At 43.7% G+C, this 25,654-nt stretch overlaps 3 protein-coding genes across 3 annotated transcripts; all 3 read right to left on the bottom strand.

Annotated features, from left to right (window-relative positions):
• Positions 1-587: 587 nt before the first annotated feature.
• dhx58 (DEXH (Asp-Glu-X-His) box polypeptide 58) lies at positions 588-4,770 on the bottom strand. The gene is made up of 12 exons (XM_079282603.1): positions 4,707-4,770; positions 4,348-4,534; positions 4,047-4,251; positions 3,731-3,921; positions 3,496-3,609; positions 3,148-3,280; positions 2,826-3,011; positions 2,463-2,713; positions 2,041-2,352; positions 1,762-1,952; positions 1,561-1,654; positions 588-1,442 (listed from the first exon to the last, which is right to left on the bottom strand). The coding sequence occupies exons 2-12, from the start codon at positions 4,522-4,524 to the stop codon at positions 1,257-1,259; spliced, it is 2,040 nt and encodes a 679-aa protein (XP_079138729.1). The 5' UTR covers positions 4,525-4,534; positions 4,707-4,770; the 3' UTR covers positions 588-1,256.
• A 2,765-nt stretch (positions 4,771-7,535) lies between these two features.
• Positions 7,536-15,012, bottom strand: kat2a (K(lysine) acetyltransferase 2A). The gene is made up of 19 exons (XM_079282583.1): positions 14,923-15,012; positions 14,449-14,730; positions 14,002-14,125; positions 13,747-13,892; positions 13,575-13,664; positions 13,162-13,343; positions 12,848-13,039; positions 12,019-12,125; positions 11,339-11,443; positions 10,994-11,130; positions 10,705-10,913; positions 10,501-10,627; positions 10,190-10,300; positions 9,960-10,103; positions 9,742-9,856; positions 9,628-9,664; positions 9,459-9,522; positions 9,297-9,381; positions 7,536-9,213 (listed from the first exon to the last, which is right to left on the bottom strand). Exons 2-19 carry the CDS (start codon positions 14,671-14,673, stop codon positions 9,020-9,022), a joined length of 2,394 nt encoding a protein of 797 aa, XP_079138709.1. The 5' UTR covers positions 14,674-14,730; positions 14,923-15,012; the 3' UTR covers positions 7,536-9,019.
• Positions 15,013-15,956: 944 nt separating this feature from the next.
• On the bottom strand, positions 15,957-23,861 carry rab5c (RAB5C, member RAS oncogene family). Its single transcript, XM_079282019.1, has 6 exons — positions 23,770-23,861; positions 19,310-19,662; positions 18,263-18,414; positions 17,958-18,080; positions 17,764-17,857; positions 15,957-17,143 (listed from the first exon to the last, which is right to left on the bottom strand). Exons 2-6 carry the CDS (start codon positions 19,473-19,475, stop codon positions 17,016-17,018), a joined length of 663 nt encoding a protein of 220 aa, XP_079138145.1. The 5' UTR covers positions 19,476-19,662; positions 23,770-23,861; the 3' UTR covers positions 15,957-17,015.
• Positions 23,862-25,654: the final 1,793 nt, after the last annotated feature.

Here is a 25,654-nt window from a genome sequence, read left to right as displayed (position 1 = left end):
AAGTTAATATGCAGTAAAATATATCGATTTGCAAGTCTGATACAACTGTTCCTCTATGTGGACTGTGTAGATGGTGTTTAATGATCCAAACTGGAATACATAACCCTGTATTGATCCATTGATGCAGAAGGAGCATAGTGAGCTGCTGCAGTCAAAACTATTTCACTCACTCTACAAAGAGAAGCTCTCGCAGATGTTGTGGTTTAAAGCATCTTTTAACACCATACCATCTAAACGCGCACAAAGACACAGTTACATTGTTACAGCCACTGTTTGCATCAGAACCAATGCACGGAAATACTCCCTATTCCTGTCAACGGAGTACATTTTTTTTATTTTTTCGAGATGTCAGATACACATATCCGGAGGCTGCCATCTTCTACTAGCAAACAATGAGCCGCTCTACTGAAGCACAAGGATATAACCGCAAAGTTTGCGGAGTGTGAGAAGAGAGTTACACGTTTGTCTGCCTCGACTGCATTTTTACAGCAAGTCTGAAGTAGAGAAATTGACTTGATTGGCTAATCAACACTGACACCTAGTGGGTAATAAGTGCAAAAACAATTACAAGAGATCTGTTTGCCATTTTAAGAGGAATGTTTATTAAAATGTCATCTCTGCAGTTAAAGTTTCTTTACATTGTCCATCATTGGTTATAAAATAGTATACACCAACAAAATAAAATGAAAGTGTTTATATCCCGTCAAACACTTGAATAAGTACATCACATATTTGAGATTATCAGTATACAACATCCACGTACCCCAGACACACATACATGCATCGACTGTGAAAAGTAATTTGCTCGTTAAAAACACAACTTAAAATAGCTAAAAGAGAGTTCATCTTCGTGATGACATGTCGAGTGTTCATGATGGTTAAGGTTCATGTTGCAGCAGCGGTCATTGTGTGCTTTGTTGCTGTGCTTGACTTGGCATGAAGCGGAGGAAACGCGCACAAAAACATGCAAAGGGAGTTAGGACCTTGGGCATGAACAAAGCTGTCATGCTAATTTCAAGCATGATCGATGCGTAACGGGTTGAAGAACACTGCTGCCTCGCTGGCCCGGCAGCACAAATTAATGCAAGCATGTGAGGAGTGAATGTTTGAAAAAGCCTGTGTTTGTATCGACGCACCTCAACAATACAATGCTGCTCTCTCTAAATGAGCACAAGTAATCCAACTCCAATTGAAGATAAAGATGCACATGTGAAGTAGGGGGGGGGGAACCTACACAGAGCTCTCTTGCTGGTGTCTCAATCAAGGGGGTCAAGGAAGTTGTCTTGGCAGTACCTTTCCAAGCTGAAGTCCTCGACAGTGAAAGGGACAGCCTTCCACTTCTTCACAGTCTTCGTGCCTTCAGGGGTCTTCAGGGCCAATTTCTTAATGGCTAGATTGGGCAGCAGGGCAATCCCCTTGTACTTCATCTCAAATCCCCAGTCCTGTGAATTCAAAGAAGAATAAAACTGACATCCCACCCACATCAACGCTGTTGATGACCTGCATTGAACTCTTTTCTGAGTTTTAAATGAACTTTAATTGGCAGAGTACCAACTATACCTGGTTGCACTTGCTACAACTGATCGTACGCCCGGGCTCCCAGTCCTCAAAACTCTTTTCCAGCATCACTTCTCCACCGACTTTGTAATGTTTCCTGAGAGCAAAGATCAGCCATGATTAGAGCAGTTAAGACATTTCGTAAACACTTCAGCCTGCATATGGTTTTGCATGTACTCTTATACCACAAAGAGTTCAACTCACTGAAAGTCGGGATTGACATTGACATAGTGCACGTTTTCAAGAAGTTTAATGTCACTGCCTGAGGCCACAGACTTCAAACAGTTTCGGCACAAGAGCTGGACGCTGTCAGCTGTGTTGCGACTCCTCTTCTCTGTTTTGCGTGCCTCTGTCATTTTTCTGAAGATAGCTGCCTCCTTTTGAAGCTCAGCAATCTGGAGACAAAGACGAACAAAAGGTGATGGCAGAAACACGAAGCAGTGAGAGTAAAGGATGAAGATGTACGGCGCACCGCAGCCTCACCTTTGTGCGAAACTCTCGGACGCTCATCTCTTGGACCTTGGCAATGGCTTTTTTCGTCAGCTCTTCCAGATATTCATTGATGAGCTCCCGCTTCACTTCCTTTCCCCCTTTCTCGGCGACCACTGAGTACTGGCTGTCTCTCGCTCTGGCACGTCCGCTGGCCTGCTGCTGGGCAATCTCATTTGTAAGCAGTCCATAGCGTACCACCAGGTTGCATTCGGGGATGTCAAGGCCTTCTTCGGCCACACTGGTGGAGATCAGGAGGTTGACAGTATCGTGGCGGAAATTGCGGATCGTGTTCGCCTGCTCGTTCTGCGAGGAAAGCATGCAAGGACTGAGTCATGCGAAACAGAAACCCATCTATAGACAAGTTGTGACTGAATTGGAATGACTTCATGGTCAGGGATTGTTTGTGAACACACCTGCGTCATGTAAGTGCCACCATTGCCAGCCCCGGTGAGGATGGCTGCCTTGATGCCAGCTTCCTGCAAGGCTTTATTGTGGCGGACCCAGTCGTTTAGGCAATGGATGCTTTTACGTGTTTTACTGAAGAGGATTCCCTTTGAATTCACACTTGGACCAAACTGTTTTAGCAGAGTGCTTTCAAGTTGGCCCATCTTTGGGTTCTCATAGCGAGAATCTCCTGCCTGTTTCTTCAGCCCCACCTGGTTCTCTGTGTTTAAGGACGGTGATATTAATGATTGCTTGAATGGACAAAATGTTGAGCTTAACATATAAGTCATGTGCATTAAAGTAAGACATGTAACTAATCCTTTTTGTCCTACCTTGGAAAAGTCCCACCAGGAAGAAGTCTGTTCCATCAATTGCTGTGATAAACTTCTTGTCGTAGAACAATTCTAGGGAGCGATAAGCGTCCATCATTCGCAGGGTGTCGTTGATGAGCAAGGCATCGTTGTACTGTCTGAGGTGGATAGCACATTGTGCCAGCAGTCTGTTGCCCTCGCTTACTCCTGATCCAAATAGACACATTATGTACCAGCATCAACAGAAGCATTGCTTTCTCCACACATTTGATTTTACATTTAATTTGCTTCAATTGTGTTCTCCTTGCCATCACATGTAAAAAAAATGTAAATGAGTTCTTACCTTGCTTCTCTAGTGTCACCACATCTGCCTCATACTCTTGTGTGCCACATTCTCTCAGTGGGAAGTCTGGAGGAATGTCCATGTACTCACGGATCATCTGCATCATGCTCTTAAGATGATCCCCGAATGGATCCTAGAAGAACACACGTTATATTACATGATCATACCATCTTTCACATTGTTTTGAAGTTTTTGTTTGTTCAAATATGAGCCAAAGCAGATAAAAAAAACATTTATCTTGGTGTGCCCAGGTCAGTTTATTATATTAGGGTGGATTACTGTCTACCACAGCAGTTATTAATTGGAAACATTAGTTGTTTTAAAGAGCAAAGAACAAATGTAGTTTACCTCAAGCCTTTTCTCCACAATGTCAAACTTCTTGACGGGTCTGGGTACGTTCTGCTGCAGCTCAGAGACATAGTTTTTAGTTGAAACTATGGCTGAGTCCAGGTTGGCACAAATCTGAGAAGGACAGAAAGATGAAGATGAAAACACTTGTGGGAGATCAGACAGACTATCTCATATTAGTGACATTTCACTCTAATTTCAGTAAAAAACCAAAGGTGAATCGGTAAACCCTGACCTCCAGCACATGATCAACCGCCTTTTCCAGGATCTTTGCGCCCCCTGATCCCGGTGAGGCAGTGAGACCCAAGATCTGTGGCAATGGTTGTTCTCTTTTCAACTTTTTCTCCACGTAGAATGCCATCACCTTGTTGTAGACTGAGTCCTTGTGGGTGTGGTGACACTCATCGATAATCAGGAGAGTAATATCTGTAGGAAAGCATGAATGCATCATGGGTACAATTTCTATGTACAACTCTATTAGAAAACCTTCATCAATTCAGCCAGTCATCCCAACATCATAATCATGGACGTTAAAGCTCACTTCTACTGACCTGAGAGCTCAACATGTTTGGTCTCCTCTGTGTTGGTCAGAGCATTGTACAAGATCTGTGCTGTGCAGATGACCACGTCTGAGCTCTTCACCACTGGCCCGAAGAAGTCCTTCTCCTTACTCTCCCCACTGACTGGCACCAGGGTGTAGTCATGGCCCAGGTGAGGCTTGAACTCTTTGGTGTAATGTTGGTCTACAAGGTGGACCTACAATATATAATACATTACAGTTAGACGCATTGTATTTTGGCCACACTGGAAGTCTATTCATGATGATTCTGCTGCTGTGCGCCTTCTGTGTACCTTGTTTACCAGGACCACCACCTTAGCCTTAGGCGTTATCTCCAGGTGTCTTTTGGCCACATAGACGGCAGCACGGGTCTTTCCACCTCCCGTCGGCAGCCATATGATGATGTTTTCTCCCTGAAGAGCCCTTTCAACCACTTCCTCCTGGTATGACCGCAGTCCTAAATCTGCCATCCTGCACTGTCTATAATATCGTGAAAAAAGAACACAAGATCATACCAGTAGCTACATCAAAGACTGTGATCAATAACACAATAAAGTCGGACTGGATCAGACAGTCGCGCTGATGAAACAAATGAAGCAATAAGCCGCGTCATGTATTTAAAGTGTTAAAAAGTCAGCCGTTATTTACTCACTGCTCAGCTGTGTGGCGTTTCCAGCTTCTCCTGGTCCACTACCGTCACACAGCGTCAGTCGTGGGGTTTTAAACTGCTGATCAGCTGTTCGATGTGGAAACGGGAAAACGAAAGCAAAAGCCTCTGACGGGTTTTGCTACTGAGGGAGGCTTTGGAGGAACAACAGTATAGTTCTTTACGCAGTGACAGGGGAAGCCTGAACTACAAAGACAATAGTTTATAGTAATAGTTCAAAATAAAAAGGCACTTTTAGGCCCACTTCTATATTTAGTGTACATCCTATCTATGTATTTTTTTTCAAGTAGTGGCGTACAGCCATGGTGTGTTTGTAGAGTGTTGAAAACGTCCTGAGTCTTTGCTTACCCCTTAAATGGGCCCTATACTTGTTCATCATTCTATCAGGAAAACAAAACTTACTGTTGTTGCTTGTGGTGAAGCAGGAAATCCCCATGCCTGCTTTAACTTATGTAACTGGATCTGTTCTGCCCTCATACACTTTTTGATTTCAGTTGCAAGTCATTGTTTTGCAGGACTTGGGTAAAGCACATTTTAAGTCAAGCTAAACGTTGGAATTTGAAAGAAGCTGTGTAAATCTACACATACCACCTTTTTTAGAGCGATAATGTCATGTAGAATAGCATGCTTATGGAGCAATCAGATGAACAGAAATACTATTATTAACCTGAATAAAAATTCTTAAATGCTTTATTTATACATAATAAATAATATATTAAAATATTAACATCTCTATATAAGCAACATGCTCAGTTTACAGCACATGCTGGGCTGTACTACCCCTACACATGTATAAAAAACTAGGCACAAGGAGAGTCACAGAATCAATGCAAAAGTAGAAATAGAAAATAAGCACAATGCGGTAACGGATGAATTCTCTACCCGTTTATAAAAGTATGGGTGAAAGAAACATCACAGCATGGGAAAAGTATGATAAATATACTTTATTCAAAACAATACATATACTACCAGAGTTATTTTCTTCTTAAATGTATTGCACATTTACAATATTAACGATAATTTGCCTGCGATTTACATGCAGAAAGCACTCAACATCCACGATGCTTTATATCCGTGATCAGATGTGTGATACGGAGAAACGAAACTTTAACCTGTATGTGTCCACAGAATGGTGCCACTGAGGGAGGCTCTGGAGCAACGACCGCTGCTCTTCACTTTGCAGTGACAGCGGAAGCTTGAACAGCAGCACTGATAATAAGTAAGCCTTTCACAAACCCTTTATAATCTAGCCATATGTAATCTTATATTTATCTTAAACTATATATGTGGTTTGCAGTAGGGTGTTTCACTGAAACTGAAAAAGGTTCGTCAGGTTGTGTGTACAGTACACCCTGAATGGGCCCTGCTTTTTGTTGCATCAGTTAAAGAAAACCTAAAGGCTACAGACTCAAACAGAAGTACTGATTTTTTTTTTTTTTACACAGCTGCACAATAATAGGCAACTATTTGGCCACACACGCACTTTCTAAGACACTCAATATTTCTGGATAGTTTAAGAGACAAATATGTACCAATTAAGCAGGTCACTGAAGATAGTTAAGGGATGCATTTGTTATTAAGCCTTAACTAAAGAAAGTTACGAAAGGTCCAAAGGCACTTGAGCGTCTCACGCTTTTTAAAGTACACTTATTGTTTTAAATGGCCGAACGTGCACCTAAAGAGTTATGAGGCGCGTGAAACTGCTTTGATGCCCCTTCTCCGACTTTGTGGCCATGAATCCCTGTTGTGAGGGGCAATAACTCCTGGTAGAGTCCAGGGACAGACATTGGGGTTGGGCGCATTGTGAGCTGGTGGCAGGCAAAAGCAGGGACCGCGTGCCTACCCTTGGTATATAGGGACATGGAATGCCACCTCTCTGGCGGGGAAGGAACTGGAGCTGGTGAGTGAGGTGGACTCTCTCCCACGCATAGCGCTTGTTCTGGGATCAAACTCCTGGAGAGGGGCTCGAGTCTACCAATGAAAACGTGTACAAGCGCACGAAATGACATGCGGAGGAAGTTTGGAGTAGAGCAGCTGCTTTGTGTTGAAAGGGGAACAGCTGAGGTGGTCCAGGCATCTGATCAGGACGCCTCACTGTAGCGGTCCAACTGGTAAGTGTTTTACATGCACCAAGAGCCTTATGGTGCGAATCAAACTGCTGTTGAGCGTCAAATGAGGACCCAGAGACCAAAGCTGACCAAAGGACGAAAATGTATGAAAGGAACTAAATTGGAATTTAATAATAAGTCGCTTTAACAGGTTAAAATGACAAAAGTATTAATTTTGTAACTTCGTCGGATTTGTGTGCAAGACACTCAGCTAAAGATTGTTTTTGAGGTAAGAAGGTGTCACTCTAACACTGTACAAGTGGTACGAGTGTTTAATAGCTCCCAACAACTCCAACAGACGCACTGCCTCAAGGTGTTATGCCAAGTTGCAGTTTCAACGACTCTCCAAAATGTCAATATTTTATCCTGTTAGACATTTGTGTGAAATTGTTGTGAATAACAAATTAATTCTAGAGTTGTGGCCAAAAACGTTTTGTGAATTTTTTTTATTTTGTCATGGTCTGATATCCTCAAAATCTTTCAGCCAGTCAAGTGACTGAAGTTCACAACATAGTTTAAATAAATAAATAAATATAAATATATATATAAATAAATATATATATATAGTCATGAAAAAGAAAAGAAAAGTAACAAATTGGTATAGAGATTCCGTCCTTTTTTTCCTCTCAGCAACCCCTCCAGGGGAATGCTGATTGATTGTCCTCTGAGTCCTCATAATAGAGTCATGAAGAGTTTTACAGTAAAACTAGACAGTAGCCATCCTCAAACAGGTGGAAACTTCACTCAGACTTATTAAGAAAGTCTGAAATGCAGCATAGGTAGATTGAGGGAAACGTACGGAATAGACAACCCTGAATAAAGCAACGCTGACGTCACTTCAGTAATTCCAAGCCAGTCATGACTCAAGTACAAAATAAACACACTCGCACACACAAGTCAATGAAACAGTCAACAAGCAGGCTCAAGACGGTTACTTCCAATAAAAGAAGCACTGACCAAACATTAAAATGTTCGTCACCGTAAAAAAAAAGAGAAAAGAAACAACCTGCAACAACTATGGCTGAAAGTTTTTTAATGGATTCAAATTGTTAACTGATCCAGCTTAACCACCCGCTACAGCTCGTGTATGGTGTGATAAATAAACCAGCCCCCCCGCCCCCACGTCAACATAAACAACCCAGTAACCCGGTGACCACCAGACAGCGTGGCTGTACACTAAAGAGACGACTCAGCGTGTGTGTGTGTGCATACGACTGTACGACAAGAGTCTAGCAACGGAACGAAACCATCAAGAACACCTGCGAGCTAAACTAACGTGCGACCTCATCCTGAAGCCAGGTGTGTGACCAGTGTGCGTCATGTTAACCGTATTACGCATCCACCGTGTTGTCGTGACGGCAACGATCGGGGAAATGATTAAGTTTTGACATATTTGATGCTCGGCCCTTCATTAGCAACAAACGCTTTTTATTATCAGTCATCGATGCTTTTTTTACTTTTGGGAAGAATGTTGAAAATAATCTCGCTAAATGATAAATAATATTCAAAATACACTAAAGCTGTAACCATCACGTTCGGTATTTTGCACTTCATCAACAACTCACAACCGTGTTCGATTAATTATTCAGCAACTGATGGAATCGTTACCAGACTACTCCAGAGTCAAAGTAGCGTGTTTAAGTATTTTAAGGACTCCGCCCCTCGGACAACGCTCGTCTTTATACGCATCATGAAGACGGCCGGATGTTCAAGTGTCCGTCAGTAATGAAAGGCAGCGTGGCGGCTTCAGGTCCCGAGGTCCAGTTTTCCGTGAAAGAACTCTACCCTACGTGTACTTCTGCTTGAGTGACGAGTTGTAAGCAAAGTAGAATGAACAAATGTCATCGCATGCGACAAAACCAAAATCAATCAAGACGATCAACAATGCTGGAAAGTGTGGCATTGTTATAACTTGGACCGATAACTTTGGTACACTTAATGAAACGCGTCGTCTTGACCCGCTGTGAGAAGTGGAAACGAGGAAGTGACAGGAGCTACCTCAGAGGTAATGCCGACACGCTCAACTAGATCTGATATTACCAAAGCGGTTCTGTTTGTCCAACTATTCCAGTCACGTACATACCCCTTCTATTAACTCAGATATGACAAGAGCGACGTTTCCCCTCGTCATCCGGGGTGAGTGAAAGTCGCCCCGCGCCGGTTTAGAAATGGGTAAATAACTCTCTCGTCTCATTTCTCGATCAGTCCTCCGTCTTTTAGTTTGAAGTAGAAGAACTTCTCCAAGGTGTTGGCACTCTTGCAGTACTCGCTGTCCGGAGGGTTGTACTCGCGGCAGTTGGTGATGATTCGCTGCAGGTCGGCGATGAAAAGCTTCTTGGTCACATAGTATCGATTCTTAAGTCTCTCCGTCATGGTCTTCAGGTCTGCGGAAAGAAACAACGATAAATGTGAATTCATTGTTTAATAAAGAGTTTGTGTGTAATCAAAGCGGCGGCCGCTCGCTCACCGATGGGAAAGCGGATGATCTCGTAGTAATCCGGAGCTTCGGATTTCTTCACCGGCTCCATGAAGGGCCAGGCATCGGGATGAGTCTGGAGGGACAGAGCCGCTGGTTAGTCTCCGGTCTGGTTACTCCTGTAGGTGCATGCGTGCTCCTGTCGACTCTTACCTTTATCTGGGCCAGGAGGTTCTTTAACATGTTGTACAACACGTCAGGGTCCTTCACCTCTTTCCTGCAAAACACGTGGAAAGGTAAGTGAGTCAGATTAAACCTCTTGTTATTGATACGGTCAGTGTGGGACCCAGAGGGAAGACGGCAAACGGTGCTTAATGTTTACCCTTTGTCCTTGTTACTGGGTTTCCATCCCGTCTCTCCTGGAAGAAAAAACGAATTTAAGTAATATGATAAAACAGATCATTATTATTTTGTTTCACACTAACCAAACACTCACTTATGCCGGGAATGCTCTCCACCGGGATCTGCCGTACGCCCTCTTTGAAGCAGGTCAGGCCTGGGTAAACCTTCCTGATCTGGATCTGTTTCCTCTCTATCAGCTTCTTAATAATCTGTTATGACATTTAAGAAATATGTGATGTTAAAAACTCAAAGACTCACAGCAGAAAACACACGTTTTTGGCTTTAACGAGAAGCTCTCGCAGCATCACGTACCTCCTTCTGTCGTTTAATGATGTGAGAGAGCTCCGTGTAGGGGATCCTGGGGTTCAGCTCACACTCCATGAGGGTCGCTCCCTCGTAGTCTTTGATGTATCCCAGGTATCGGCTCTTCGGCACTTTGATGTCTTTGGAGAAGCCCTGCGAGGAGAGAACGAGTCAGTGAAAGGACGAGGTTTAGGGAGAGGACAGCAGCAGAGCCAATGCACGGCTCACGGCCGCAGTACCTGCTTCTTGAAGTAGCCGATGGCGTACTCGTCAGCGTAAGTGAGGAAATAGAGGATGTTGTGTTTGATGTGGTACTCCTTCAGGTGATTCATCAGGTGGGTCCCGTAGCCCTAAAATGAAGAAAAACAGAGAAAAGACTTTGTCAAAAATGTGTTTTCTCTGAATACTATTTGTTGCCAAATTCCCAGATTTTGTTATCATCAATTAATTTCATAGCTAAAGCTACAACAAGTGACAGAATGTTGACCAGCGCCTCGTTAGTCTGCTTGGCCCACCACAACTCTCGGTAAAGTAAACGGTCATTGTTTACCTTAACTTGCTCGTTGGATGTGACGGCACAGAAGACGATCTCCGTGAAGCCCTGAGTGGGAAACATCCTAAAACAGATGCCTCCGATGACGCGGCCATCTTTGATAAGGGCTAGGGTCTTGTGCTTCCTGTGAAAGTCGGAGACGTCAGAACAGTGTGCAGACGTGCGATGGCGACGCAAGAGAACTAGAATAGATCTACTTACGGGTCAAACACCAGCCGTGTGATGTACTCTTTGGGCATGCGAGGTAATTGATGAGAGAAGACGTTCTGCAGGCCAACCAGCCACATCAGGATCTTCTTGTTGGACTTCTGGGAGAGCGAGTTCCCAATGACGTGGAACTCTATGATGCCCCGCCTCTCCTCCAGCCTGGCGGTCTCGTCACGGGCAGCATTTGGAGTCAGAAGATTAGTCTAGCAAGATAAAAAAAATTTAAAGTCAATATTTGGAATAAATGAGACCTTTGACCTTCATCCGAGACTGAACGACGTACCTCTGGTCCGAGCATAGCAGCGGGGTCGGTGATCGTCATCATGACTTCATTGACCAGCTCCATAGGAATGTCTCCCATCACACGGATCCGCTTGGCATCCTCCAGGGTCAGCGCCTCCGGGAGTTTGCGTTTCTCTCCTGAACAAACGGCGACATTGCTCCGATTAAAACAATAAGAGGAGTCGGCTCACAAGGATTTTAGAGCCATCATTAAACCCTCATTGCTGTTTGAGGGTTTATTACCATCACCCCCCTTACGTTTGTAGTCGCAGGTGTGTGTGTGTGTGTGCGCTTCACGGTGGCTTTCAATATTACACAATACTCCACATAGTCAGAGCTGACAGACCTGTGATGGGCTCTGCAGCTCCGGTGTCCATGCTGCTCAGAGAGGAGATGCTGCTCAGACCTTTGGGCAGCGCGGGGGAGCCGGACCCGGCAGCAGGACTGATCACTGCAACGCACAGGTGCACGATTACAAACCGCACAACAGGAACTGTGACAAATGCAAAAGCCAGCGATGATGTTTTCAGATGTTTTTTAAATAGCTCATTTAATTTCATACCCAGCGTCGGAAATACACGAGGGCAAAGGGCAAAAATGCCCCTAAGAAATATAATTTTGCCCCTGATATCACTAGGAGGGGGGCAAAAAATGCCCCCCTAATTTCCTCTAATAATAATGATAATTTAATGAACTTGTCAAAAACATCATAGCCTATATGACCCAGTGCAGTTGCCATAGAACAGTTTTGATTTTCGCCTTGACTGATGTTGCGTCTGAATACTTTCCGTACCCACTGTAGCTTGTTGAATAAAATGTATCTCTTTGTTTTTTGTTCCTAATCTGTTTCCTCATCATTAACCCTGTTGTTTTTTTGCATGTTGTAACGTGTGACTTTCTGCTCTGGGGATCAGTGAAGGCATCGTTTTACATTCTGTAGTATCCAATAGGCTGAAACATCTGTGTTTTATAGTCCCAATAATAGCGTCATAGTTGATTGACTCGCGGGCGGTACACCTGCCTCACCTGTCTGATGGCCCAGCTGCGTGCCGTCGGAGGCCGGCATGGTGAAGTCAGCCTCCCAGATCGGTGAGTTGTCTCCGTAGATCTCCTCCTCCAGCATGGACAAGAACCTGACCACATTCAGATGGAAAGGTTCGTACACAGGGAAATATCAACAAGAGGGTCGCTATAGATTTACATACATTGGGCTATTTTCACATGACTGAAAATAACTAATCTCTGTAGACTGGATTACAACATAAACAATATGTGCACACTGCGATTGGTTCTTTAAAGCCTGAATTAAACCTCGCAAACAATATATTGTCAATAAAAACATTTTTGATGTTCGGTTCCCTCTTTCAAAATAATTTGTGAGCAATTTAAAACATTTGACAAATTGAGTCTTTGCAATAATAACGCATGCAAGCAAGCAAAGTGTATTTGTATAACATTATATCACATCTTTCACAGGCACCAGTCACAAAGCGACGCAGTCAAAGAAATTAAATCAAATAAATAAAACAAAAATATACACAAAATATACACGGGGAACAGACACAATACACAAGTTCAAACATAAAATACCATATGCTACCTAAATATATATACATATAAATAAAAAGAGAAAACTACAGGAAAAACATGGCCGACATATTGACAGGTCAGTCTGACCTCACGCAGAGAACAACGTAACATTAAGTGACGCAACTGATCTGCCCGAACATTAAAAGTATTGTTTCACCAATATTGATTTCTCTCAGTCCATCTTAACTGAACCACATATATGCAGACTTATTATACTGGCAGTGGTGGAGCAAATGTTTTCTCTCTCTCAAGAGAGTCAGCTTACTTGGGGAAGTGTGTGAGGATGAGCGTGCGTTTCTCTGGGAGCAGCTTGTCCTTCTCCACTCTGAACTTCTCCAGGAGCTGCCGTCGGGTCACGGTGAAGATGGACTTGAGCAGGCTGCGTCCGAACACGTGAGTGGTTTCATAGCGCGGCAGGCTGTCGTTGCTCTGGGGGACGTGGCAGTAGCACAGCCACCTAGGAGCCACACGGGAAAATAGTTATTATACAGACAAGATATCAGCATCTACACAGATATCGTACAAGTAAAAGCATGTCCATGCTTCCCTTTAACAACAACAACAACAACAACAACACACCTTGTGTAGTCCACTTTGTATGTCGTCCCGTCATCTTTCTGGGTGCGCTGGCGATACTGCGTTGGCGTCTCCAGCTTCCAGTAATTTAGGCACAAGAGGAACATCTTTGACAGCTCAAACATGGTCTGCCTTTCCTTCGGTGCCAGGTGGCTGAACTTGTACTGAACAAAATTCAAAACCCCCTTTGGAGGAAAAGGAAACGAAAGATAAAGAAAAGGAGGCAGCGGACAATGAATGAGAAATGTGACATTGGTCTTGTCTATTTTCCACGGGTTGTGCACACGGGCCACCACCTATTGTCATATTACAAAACTATAGGATAAATAACAAGCATAAACATATGACAAGCATGCCTGTTGCTACGATCCTGTTTTATCAAAGTAACCTGGAGATTCTTCTAGTATCATGTTTACCTGCTCAATGTTGGGCTTCCCAAATGGTGGACTTCCAAGGGATCCCTCTACGACCGGCTGGCTCATCTGCAGGATGCATTTCCTCAGCAGCTAAGGAGAACAGGGTGGATAAGAACTGGGCCACGGTGGTTTGCTTCACCAGTTACACAGATGCGAGACCCACTTTGCTTACCTTGAAAAGGTAGAAGTAGACCTGCTTGGTGTCAGTGTCCTCCTCTTTGTGCACGGACATGAAAAGGTTCTCCACGTCCACCACCATCCCCAGCAGCCTGTTAATCTCCTCCTCAGACACGTTCTCCAAGTGAGACACATGGTCAGCTGCGAGTAAAAACATGTAACACTATTACAGCGAGAGATCAAACGTATAGGGGGATATATATATATATATTATGTGTGTGTGTATTTGTAGAGGTTGATTCGTTTGTACCCAGAGCATGTCCACAGCTGCGGCACGGCTCGCTCAGACTGGCTGCTTGCTGTTGCAGGTCCATACGTGTGGCTGACGGTGGATTTGGGTTTTTCCATCCATTGCACTTGCATGTGTCACTAGCCTGAGAAAAGGCAAAATATGCTAAACACACAATAAACCGGCTTACACAGTAACTTGCTGGTGTTCTTGTACGTCAATGAATGACTAAACGGTTACGTTAAGCTAGCTGATAATGCTTCAAAGAACCAACGTTAATGTGGATAACACAAGTGTCTACCGAGCTAGCTACAAAAGTTAACAATTACGACACGTCATTACGCTCTCGTTTATGTTTGCGGTGCCTTGACTGCGCTACAGTTCGCTCCCCCTCCTCCATTAATGCTAATACTGCCCGAGGAGTGCTTTGTTGTGGTGAACTTTGGCTAGCTAAGCTAAGCTAGCTACCTTGCATGCGGAGAATACGCCAAGTTTCTCGAGCTTTTTCGCCCGTGGGAAAGCTCGGACTTGGGCTTTCTTCTGGCTTGCACGTTGCTGCTGGCTGAGTCCCGGTCTCGCCGGGTCACTGTTTCCTGACCCGGAGCCTGTCGCGGCGGTACTGGACCCAGCTGACCCAGCGGTCTGAGCTTGGAGAAGTCGGGGTTGCAAGGCCTGCGCCGCCGGGTCCGACATGTCCACGCGCTAGACTCGTCCTCTGCTCTCGTTTACCTCACATGCTGCGTTCAAGCGCTGTTGGTAAAATGAGATTTAAGAGAACCGCAGCAATGGTTAGAATTTTAAATTCCTTTTTTGAGATCTTCTCATAAAAAATAAAGGCGTTAAGAACACACATCAAGAATACAAGTAATGCAAACACTTCATTTTACAATGGAAGCAGACTTTTCTCCACAGTATCAACCTTTCAAAGTATAAATATATCACCAATATTTGTCGCTTCAATGTCACAACATTACGTGACCACGCCGGAAGAGGCCTCAAATCATCCATGTACCACAATATTCCCGTAATCACTGATACTATTTGCGCCTCTGACAAATTTGAATGTATTATTCTGAATATCTCCACCGGAAGTTATATTATGCTTTAATGTCTGACTTTATACTTGTGAAGTTGGTGGGTGTCTTTAGCGCCCCCCAGTGGGCACAATGCGTCACTACACCTCTGGCCATATTTAAATTATAAAATTTGGTTACCGGCCCAGTAAGAAGATTAAGTTATCTTTATCAATATTCTTTAGACGCATCAATAAGGGTGGTATGTCTCGTTAGTACCGCATATCTGCAGTAATGTTTATTTTCTTATCAAACATTAGGAAGCTCGACTCCATGTAATAATTACAATAAACAGCCGTGATGCTTCCTACTAGTAGACAGAATATTACGAATACTGCAGTCTTCTGCTATATATTATTATTTCTAAATATTTTGCAGAGGAAGCCCAACTATAAGTGTCAGCGCATCTGGCTTAGAATCGGTGGATGGAGAAAGGTTGCAGCACTTGAAGGCACCACGCCTAGTCTGTGGTGATCATGGGTAGTGTTGTTTGTGAACAAGTCAGATTTACAAAGATTTAATGTAGAAATTATTAAATTCTAATTATATACATTTTTGATGAGGAATTTCCTTCATATTGGCCTGTTTTGGTTGCAGAGCTATGATGGTTTAAATAAAAGATTAGTTAAAAATAATCCCAGTCAACAATATTTGGACATCAAAAAATTATCAAACAGGAATACAGAAAAGATACGTTCCCCTTGTTTATTGGTAAAATTACATTGTTTTCTTCTTTATCTACCCATGACCCCACCCTCCCACCTAACAGCAGTGGCTGCTGTGCTAGTTGTCGATGACATGTCATTACAGGTGAAAGCAATCCCCCCCGATATGAAGAGTAAAAACAAAAGCGAGAAAAAAAAGGAAAGGAAGCCGACGATAACATCTCGAGTCACACAGATGATGAGACACAACCAGTGCATTTAATACCATAGATCTTCAGAAAGAAAAGAAATGAACACAGAAAAAAACCCCAATCCATCACAAAATAATTAAGGTTGACAAAACATCATGTAGAGATTGGGAAGATAATGTTTGACAGTAACTACTGATTGATTATAAACTTGAAAAGTCTGACACAAATACAGCAACGTTTGTCAACACACAGCTGGGATTTTATGCTATGCATCTTGTCATTGTACAATCAGGATTCAAAAACATTACATTAATGCTAAAATTACTTATGAGTGACGATGTTATTGAAGTACTATTTACTGTGTATGGTTTGATAACAGACAGGCAATTGTAGAACCTTAAAGGCTTTAAAATCATATTTAACAGCCTGCGTCAAGAGAAGTAATGATGATAATAATAATAATAATAATAGTGACAACAATAACGATGTAATAATTCACTCTACACAGCTCTACCAAGAAGGAAACATCTGTCCGTTCCCGTTCTGTGACGAACCTTCCCTCTCCGTCTACTGCTGCGTGCAGCTGGAGCTTTAAACAGTGTCACACGACCAAGATGGAAATACTTCATACGTTTACGGTGCATGAGAAAGCAGGGGACAGAAGAGAGGGGGCGGGGCCAATCAGCCCGTTTATAGCAATTCCTGTTGCTTTCATTTTTTTTTTCCTCTACACAAATACAGAAAAAAAAATCGATGAGCAAGAAGGCCGTTTAAAGAGCCATTGGTAATGACTGATGTTTTTTTCTTTCATCCATGAATGGGACGTTTTTTTCTCCCTCCTAAGGTGACGTCAAGTGTCCATCATCAGTAGCGAGGTCCTGGATTGGTCCTGGGGTTCGAATAGGATTGTGTAAATAAGCCGGTGGGTCGGTTCACCTGGCAGTTCACTGGCCAGTGGACTCGTTTGCCGAACAGTTAATTGGTGCCGCGTTGCTCGTAGGGTGGTTGGTCCGACCGTGGATCGGTTCGACCGATGGGACATTGACAGCTGGCGAATATCTGGTCTGGTTGATCGAGGCTGAGGATTGGTCGGATCAGCTGACTCGTTAGTTCCCGCCACCGCAGCAATGGCCGCTCCTGCCCTGCGGTGCGGCCTCCTGCAGGTCCACGCCGCCTCGGGTTCGTCCGCCGGCGCCCGGTCCACCCTGAGGCTCGTTCTTAGGGAGCTTCTTGGCTGTTTTGGGGTACAACAAATGAATTACTGCGCTATGGCGACAATTGACCATTTTCATTTTTGATTATTCGGGCGAATATTTTCTCGATCGTTTTGTCAATAAAACATCAGGAAATAGTGAAACTATTTTCCTGAAGTCCGAGGTGACATCATCAAACGTCTTGTTGTGTTTGACCCAGAGTCCAAAACACAAAAGATATTTTATTTACTGTAAAGCTCGAGAAGAATAAGCAGAAAATTCTACTTTTACTTTAACAGAGCTGAAACCTTTAACATAAAATAAATCGCTAACTATCGTGATAATCAAGTAATCATTTAAATCTTTCATGATGCGTTGGTATCTGTGCTCCCTGACGGGGATCGGCAGTGTTTACGAGCACCAGAGTCCATTTAGAAAACATCTCTTTGTACTGCAGCACGGAAATGTTCCTCACAGTAACTTTAAGTAAAAAAACATACTCCGGTTCTGGGAAATTATATTCCCAAATATTTAGTGATTAATCCAAAATAAATGATTGGCAGATGAATTGATTAGTTGCAGCCCTGGAGTCCAACACTATCAAGATAGTCACCGATCTGCGTGCTGTTGATGAGAGCAGTGAAATGTGTGGAGCGCTCACCTATGGCCATAAAGATCTCGTTGACATTCATCGCAGTCTTGGCTGAAGTCTCCATGAAGAGCAAGCTGTTGTCATCTGCATATCCCTGTGCTTCCTAAAGATGCAACACAGAAACAAACGGATTTGGAGCTGATTTTCATTCAGAAATGTCATTGAAAAGGATTGTCGACTTCAGCATCAGACAGCATCTTTACCTGGAAGTCTATGGCTCTCTTGTTGGCCAGGTCTGCTTTGTTTCCTGCTAGGGCAATAACAATATTTGGGCTGGCTTGCCGCTGGAGCTCCTTCACCCAGTTCTTTGCACGTGTGAATGTATCCTTTAAAAAAAAAAGTGCATAAACATGAGATGAAGTGCTTTTAAACTTGAAACCCCTGATGCACGTTTTACGTGGGAGTTCAGACCAAAGGTCTGTTGAATGAAACAATCATCGACCCAAACCGGAAGACACGGGTCCAGCCTACAGGTGACACGAGGCCGGCTGGTGTCCAGGTGACTTACTGTGTTGGTGATGTCGTAGACCACGATGGCGGCCTGGGCTCCCCTGTAGTACATGGGAGCCAGGCTGTGATACCGCTCCTGTCCCGCAGTGTCCCAGATCTCAAACTTCACCGTTGTGTCGTCCAAACATACCGTCTGGGTGAGGAAGGCAGCTGGAGAGAACAAGAGTACGTATTAGAACCAGCAGCAGAGCAGAAAATCATCATTGGTGAAGTTAAAATGTTCTGTGGCACATCGCCAGGAGGCACTGCTGCTTACAACCCGCTTACTCAGCAGGCCGTCACATGACGGAGGACACCGAACACTCGCTCGCACATAGTTTAAAGCTTTGTAATCTTTGACCAGGCGTTCAGCTGACCACACGGTTCTGTAGTATAGAAAACATGCTGACTCGGCGAGAGTGAAAGCACTGAGCATCCTGTCCCCACATCCTACAGGCACATTACTCACAACATGTAGGAGACAACGTTAAACTAAAAGATCTGATGCTAGTCAATATGTTATTGTCTTCATAGAATTACACACGTAAAGTCTACGTGTAGAGCTGAAACAAGTCGTATTTCCAATATTTTGCCAAATTTACACACGTGTGCCGCATGATGGTTTTATGACACGCACACACACGTTTACTTCTGTAGCCCTCAAGCTGGAATCAGCATAATGTAGAAACACGTTTAACACCAACACTTAAAGCTACAGACTGAACATTCTTGCTCTCTTTCAGCAGCACTGATCTGCAGGAGGTCCAGGAAATCACCATTGTTGGCTCAATTCCTTCCTGTTTCAAGTAACCTCACTCCTCCAGCTGCCTAAAGACTGAAGAGGACACTCTGGTCATGTTCCGTCCTTTCTCAGAAAAACATGCATGCAAAGAACCGTTCTGCCGTTCCGTCTCCTGCACAAGCTTAAGACTGACAAGCGAGTCATCAGTTCCTCTGGACCGGCAGAGACACGTTTTTATACCAACTGACGTGCTGAAAATGTTTCAGAGCGAGTACCACGTGACAAGAAGACACGATCCACAGTTATGGGACTCGGACGCCTCACCTCCGATGGTGCTCTCCTGGTACTCGTGGAACTGGCCCTTGACGAAGCGCAGCACCAAGCTGGACTTCCCCACCGCCGACTCCCCCAGCAGCACCAGCTTGAACTGGCAGATCTTGTTGCTCGCCGCGGTGCCGTTGGTGCGCGCCGGTCCGCCTCGCCCTGCCATCGCGCAGTGTGGAGAATCGGGAGGGAGAAGAAGAAGAAGAACCCGGGAGGAAGTCTGGTTGACTTTAGGCCCCGGGTCTTGGTCCCGGAGGGGGTGGGGGGGCGGTTAGGGGAGGGGAGGGAGGGGGGGCACGTTGAGTTCAGGCAGGTAGACGAGCCAGAGGAAGAGGAGACCTCACCGGTGGGAGCTGGAAAAAACAACACATCATTTAGGACGTTAACGCTTCATTTCAAACGACCACAACAGCAGAATACTGAGGTAGTTCATTATTAGTATAGTTGTTACGAGCTGACAGCCGACTGAAGAGTAAAGCGCCGCGTTAACTAGTGTTTCTGTTAAATACGTCTGCACGAAAACTTTAGTTTGAGCCAAGATTACAACAACAGACACGTTGACACAGAAACATGCGTCCCACTGGGCGGGGCCTCAGATAACGAGTTCATCCTTGAATCGTGTTTAGTGTCAACAAGTGCTGGAGGAGAACAGTCGAGGTCCTTTACTTCAGCGTCTCATAATAACCAAATAAAAGGATGTGCATCTGCAGAATTGATGGTGCAAATCTACAGAAGTAGGGAGTACACTGCAGAAATGAAAAACAAACATGTCGAAACTATAGACGTCAGTATTAAGTCTTAAACACATAAGCTCAACACATTTCCTCCTGTTAGTCATCTCTGAACACACATCTGGCCACAGGCTGAAGCCATGACGAGCTCGTGTAGCATTAAGATCTCTGTGGCTGCTTCCACGGACGTAGCAACGACAAAAATCTGATAATAAAATATCATTACGATAAATATTTCCAACAGTGACCACGTTTTTTTTTTTTTTTTTTTTAAAGAACCAGGTGGCATTTATCTACACCATGACTTCACTCTCGCCGCTAAAATGAGGTGTACGCTGCGGCCCAAATGATCCACAAAGACGGTAGAAATGAGCCGTCAGCCTGCTTTGCATGTATGAAACCTTGCTTAATCGTTTTTTTTTTTACAGTTGGCTGATACACATGAGGTCAGCTCATGCTTCTGCTTGGCCAAAAGGACAGGAAACAACTCAGCTCAAAGCAGGAAGTGAAGATTGCAGAAGACCGTTTACTGCTGAGCACATTAAAACTTGGGGGTAGCCTCGGCTTTGTCGCTGGCATGCAGAAACACAACGCACACCGACGACTTAAGACTATTTACAAGTTAGGAGGGAAACGTTGAGCGTGAGGAGAAGTAAAGACGGCGCTGCTGACAGTCTGTAGGGTTAACGTAATACTTGAATAATTAAGAGTTTGGTCATGTGAGGCTGTTTTTCTTCTTCTCTCGGCTCGTTGCTGAGCCGGACTTAAGCATGTGACAGGAGATCTGTCAGAACTGGCATTCTTCATTAGACAGTGTACCAACCAAACATGCTGCATACGTTCATTATATGAACACATTTAGTTGTGCAGGTCTACGGCTACTATTGTGTGTTTGCAGCTTTAGTTGAGTTTTAGAAATCACGGTCACAGAAGATACCAGTTCTTTTAGAGCGTTTGCCCTTCACTCAAACGTAAAAATAAGTCGGCTCTACATGAGTTATGGTCAAAGAAATAGTGTCAGCATGTCACCAAATGTATCCATCTAACTACAGCAGACACCATCAGCGGTGCACTTTCAGGTCTCTCTGGACTCTTTAACTGGCAGACACACAGCCTCACAAGGCTCTAAAGAGCCAAGGGAAGGCTTCACAGCGGCAGCAGACAGGAGATAAAAAGGCACTCTGTTCCCCGGGTGCAACAGACATGAGGGCTGTGATCATCTGATAGCATGCAGCAGAGATGAGCTCTCACCTGCTCACATTCCCCACGAGAGGAAGCAAAGATGAGCGAGGGATGGACGGACTGGGTTTGTGGGAACAGACCTAGAAAACACCCGGACTAGCACACATTAACTATTAATATCAAAACACACACACACACACAATCTGCTACCAAGCTGACCAGCGGCGTAGTAACGGTGAAGTGAAATCAATAATGAGCGCACCATTTCAAGAAGGAAGAAGACACGTCGGTGTCTGGCCATCAGAGGCTCTTTTTGTTGCACCAAGACAGACCTGCACACATCTTAAGCAGCCTGCGACGGATGCTTTGATGGCGTCCGAAGACCTCCACAGGCAAGTGGGTCACGGAGAGACAGCGGCACACGGGTCACTGAAAGGAGGGAGGGGGGGAGGCAGGAGCAGACTAGAGGGCGAGCCTGTGAAATATTCATCGCGGCCTCCTGTATGCTCTGCTGCCAGCGTGACATCCAAGCACTTAGCGGGGCCATCGAACGCCTAAATATGATAGCGTGTGCACAAATTAAATACATGTATAGATACACGGAGCTAAATCATGGCCGTGTTATTCAAATTGTAATCATGTAATGAGAAAATCTGAACTCAGTCACACATTCCATTTAAGTGTCAGTCAAACAACATCACTATACCAGTTTCACGAACACAAGCAGGGACTTGTGCTGCTCACTTCATTTGAAGGGTGGGGTCCCAGAAGAACTGGTGGTGTCTGATATGAGGGGGGGGGGGGTTGCATCACCCTCCTCCTTTTGTCTAGTATGTCAAATGGCCGGACTTTAACCTAGAGGTGGCAAACTCCCATGTAGTGAAGCCGTGCATTCAAGACCTAAAACAAGATTTCATACGCAACATTTTTTTTTGCTCCAAGGCGTCAACAACAGACACAAATGCAGAACAATCCTTCAGCGCTCTAATGAAACAGGAAGTGGTGTTGATCCAAGGTAAAGGCCTTCGACAGCTCAGCTTTCTAATAGAGGACGGCCTTGGAAACAGTGACAGGGAAACTGGGGACGTAACACAGGAAAAGCAAACGTGATACTCATCGCTAGCAGTTTAGCAAGGCCAGTAGGAAATCACAGGCACTTCCTTTTCTCATGAGTTTACCCAAACAGGGAAATAAAGCTAACCATCAGTCAAAAGCTGCACACAAAAAACAAATCAATACTAATAAAGTTTACCAACTGAAGCAGTTAAATATATATTTTTTTTAAAAAAGGTACCAAGTTACATAATTGCTCACTATATGAGATGCAACAAAGTCGCAGGGCTTCTTTCAGAGCTGGTTTGTCAAGATGTGTCACCACTTGAGAAGGACAAGGTCCATACCTCATAAAACCAACAAGAGCTCGAGCAAAGTAACAGTAACTCTCTTCTCCGTCTCAAAGGTCCATGCTCTGTTCCCCTTATTCAGCCATAAACAAAAGGAGCCAAGAGGATACAAAACATGTGGAAACGCATTTGCTGTTAAATGCAAGGAGGCACACCTTCACACAAACAATGTTAACTGGCATAATTACAAGACAAATGCGGTCAGCAGTAATGACATCTCTACTGAATGTGTAGAAAGTACAAGCTAGCTGGCATTTAGTGGCCAGAGTGTGAGAAACTGAAACCTATTAACTAACCCTCAGATGAGTGCGCAAGTTAAAGGCTGCAAGGAAAACTTGAAGTGAGCATAGCAGTGCACTACCCCACTAAAGCTAGTGCATGCTACCAATGTTGTCATTCATGGTTACAGTGGAACTACATGTACAACTCTGAAGTCTAAAGCGGAGTGATATGTGGTGGACAGGCTCGCTGTTACTACAGTAACGTAGCTATGGTGGATGGTAAGATATGACGTTAGCTATGAAAGCCGGTCACAATAGAGCGACCGCCATCAATAACTCGGGCACTGACTGTTAACACAACACCGTTAACGTTACTCGTGCTAAGCAGCTTAGTGACTAACGTCGCATGGCTAACGTCTGATAATCACAATTCAGCGTGAATTTGCGTAGCATTAGCTTGCTAACGTCTATTATCGACAACAGACAACAAGCGTTTGTGCTAAACTGTGGAAACGACAACTTGATAGCTTTAGCTAGCTAGGTTAGCAGCGATAACGTCATTAGTCAACTTTCCTTTTCTCCGTCACACGTAGTCAGCTGTTTGACATTTTTACAAACTCTGGGTATGTGACGTGTTATCGTGTCTGCAGCTGGAATAAAACGTGTGTCATATTCTGCTCAGCGATGTTTGTGCCGAGGCTCTTTGGACCCGTTCTGTCGTCTCTCAGGGCTAGAGACTCGTAGCCTGTCTCGAGCCCGTCTGATGGACGTGTCGACTGAACCCGGACTTGGCTGATCGGTTGACCAAAATGTGACAGCGCGTGTCTAAACACGGTGAACAGCTCGTCGACAAAGAAAGCCCAACATGCGTTCAGTGTTCCTCTTTACCACAATCTTCAATCATTTCAAGTTGTTTGACTTACAATACTTTTTCTTCTGTCGCTGGTCTCATCGGCGGCGGTCTTCTTCTTCTTCTTCTTCTTCTGAGGCTCTGGCCTTCCCTTCCGGTTCGCGATTTTTCCGGGAACGTCCCACTTTTAGTCAGCGGCTGTTTGACCAATTACACCAGCTGTCTGCACGAGACACCACTTTCTGCACTACAGGGCCTTTTAGTCAGATTTCAAATGTACAAATATAGCATCAATCAGCAGTATGTCATGAATACTTGATTTAAACTTAATCATTTGCCTATTGTATGTTTAAGATAAAACCTGAACTCTGCAAACAGACTTTTAAAGCACCAGAGCTAAAATACTGTCAAGTTTAATTGGATTATTGGTGGAATGGAACAAAGTACGTTTATTACTGTACTTTACTACAATTTTAGCATTTCCGTATTATGCTACTTTGTTTTTTACTCCACTGCATGTATTTGCCAACATTAGTCACTGGTTGCTTTGCAGATTTAGATGATTAATACAAAGTATAATTCAACTCATCACATATTACCATAAGTATATAAAGCAATTAAAATTAGCTGTTGTCGTTAGTGAGGCTGATCACAAGTGTATGACGCACTGGGGAGGGTGTGTTCGTGTGTTTCAGTGTTTTTATTATGCCCTAAACATTATAAAAGTTGGAGTGAACTGTTCATCATTATTAATGCGCAGAAAGAAGTAGAAGTATCAGAACTGTCACTCCCTAAGGAACGATGAGGTCAAGGCTTGAATCATTAAGTGGCACATGGTCTAATGAACTTATCTTGCTTGAATTCTGGTTCACCTAAATCAAATATATATTTATGTGACTGAGATATATTGCCCCCTCCGATAACTTTACTCACTATGATGGTACTTACCATAGAAGGAGTACTATAAAAATGATGCATGTAATAATCTGTATGACTGTTTCTTCCTTAAATTAATGATTTAAAAAAAATTTGAATTATGCTACCAATTAAACTATATTAAAATTAAATGTATCACAGTGTGCAATGCCCATAGTGGGACTCTGGTCTCGTGAGTGTTGTTTTTTTTCTTGTATGAAGGCTAAAATAAAAATAAAGAAAATATAGAATAAAAATAACCCCCTAATGCAAATATACAATGCAAAATATTGTGATTTCTATCCATCAACTGTACAGTTGTACTCCTTTCTGTTTGTCAGACTTTTATTTCAGTTTCAGGGTGAACAATCAGAGGACTATCATATTCTGTGACTGACGAAAGCCTTTTGTAGTTGTAACCCCCTCTCACCACTGAGCGGCGCTGCACACCCGTACAGTTGTTCATAACAATGTAAACTACTTGCTGTGATGACAGCAGTGACCTTGTATGCAGAAAATCTCCCTCGTGCTGATGCTTTTCAGTGTACATGATAACTTGCTTTTGTAAATATCCAAATAATCCTGTGTTGGACGCTAAAGAGAGAAAGAGAGTGGTGCACATATTGGTTGACATTGTCATGTATAAAACAGGAACAGGTAAGTGATTTACAAAATGTTTTATTCTGTTGTGGCAGTAAAGTTTCAGCAGTTATTTGTGCATTTGGGCAGGGAGCATTACTGAATGGAAACTTTACACCGAAAGAATTTAAAGTGGCAGATTTCTTCTATTTGAGTGACAACTATGAAATTGTCCTTAGAGTTTGGAGTCTTTGTTGATTATGAGCTTCAATTTTTCAGAATTGTTTTTTTTGTGAGTGTATACAATGGAGAAAAAACTGCAATCCAGTATTTTTTCCAGGAATGGCGCCGCAGACACACAGTTTTTAATATACTGCAAATATATAAAAATTGCAATACTTTCATCGGTGGGCCATAGGCTCAATTACCAATGTGCTACTTCCTTTAGCGATGGATAGTGTCTT

Source organism: Melanostigma gelatinosum, assembly GCF_949748355.1.
Source record: "Melanostigma gelatinosum genome assembly, chromosome: 13".
NCBI lineage: Eukaryota > Metazoa > Chordata > Actinopteri > Perciformes > Zoarcidae > Melanostigma > Melanostigma gelatinosum.
Note: the sequence above shows the minus strand (reverse complement) of the source record. Positions and strands in the feature narration are given on the sequence as shown.

Bases quoted from the DNA above. Each gene is read 5' to 3' on its own strand.
- dhx58 (XM_079282603.1), bottom strand. From the start codon at position 4,524: ATGGCAGATTTAGGACTGCGGTCATACCAGGAGGAAGTGGTTGAAAGG. The intron at 3,281-3,495 runs GTAAACTACATT...GTGTTCTTCTAG, and splicing joins TTGTGGAGAAAAGGCTTGAG to GATCCATTCGGGGATCATCT. The intron at 1,953-2,040 runs GTGAGGCTGCGG...CTTTGTCTCCAG, and splicing joins TCCGAGAGTTTCGCACAAAG to ATTGCTGAGCTTCAAAAGGA.
- kat2a (XM_079282583.1), bottom strand. From the start codon at position 14,673: ATGTCGGACCCGGCGGCGCAGGCCTTGCAACCCCGACTTCTCCAAGCT. The intron at 12,126-12,847 runs GTAAGCTGACTC...GAATGTGGTCAG, and splicing joins ATCCTCACACACTTCCCCAA to GTTCTTGTCCATGCTGGAGG. The intron at 9,857-9,959 runs GTACGTGATGCT...ATGTCATAACAG, and splicing joins TCATTAAACGACAGAAGGAG to ATTATTAAGAAGCTGATAGA.
- rab5c (XM_079282019.1), bottom strand. From the start codon at position 19,475: ATGGCAGGGCGAGGCGGACCGGCGCGCACCAACGGCACCGCGGCGAGC. The intron at 18,415-19,309 runs GTGAGGCGTCCG...TGTTCTCTCCAG, and splicing joins CCAGGAGAGCACCATCGGAG to CTGCCTTCCTCACCCAGACG. The intron at 17,858-17,957 runs GTAAAGATGCTG...TTGCATCTTTAG, and splicing joins AGAGAGCCATAGACTTCCAG to GAAGCACAGGGATATGCAGA.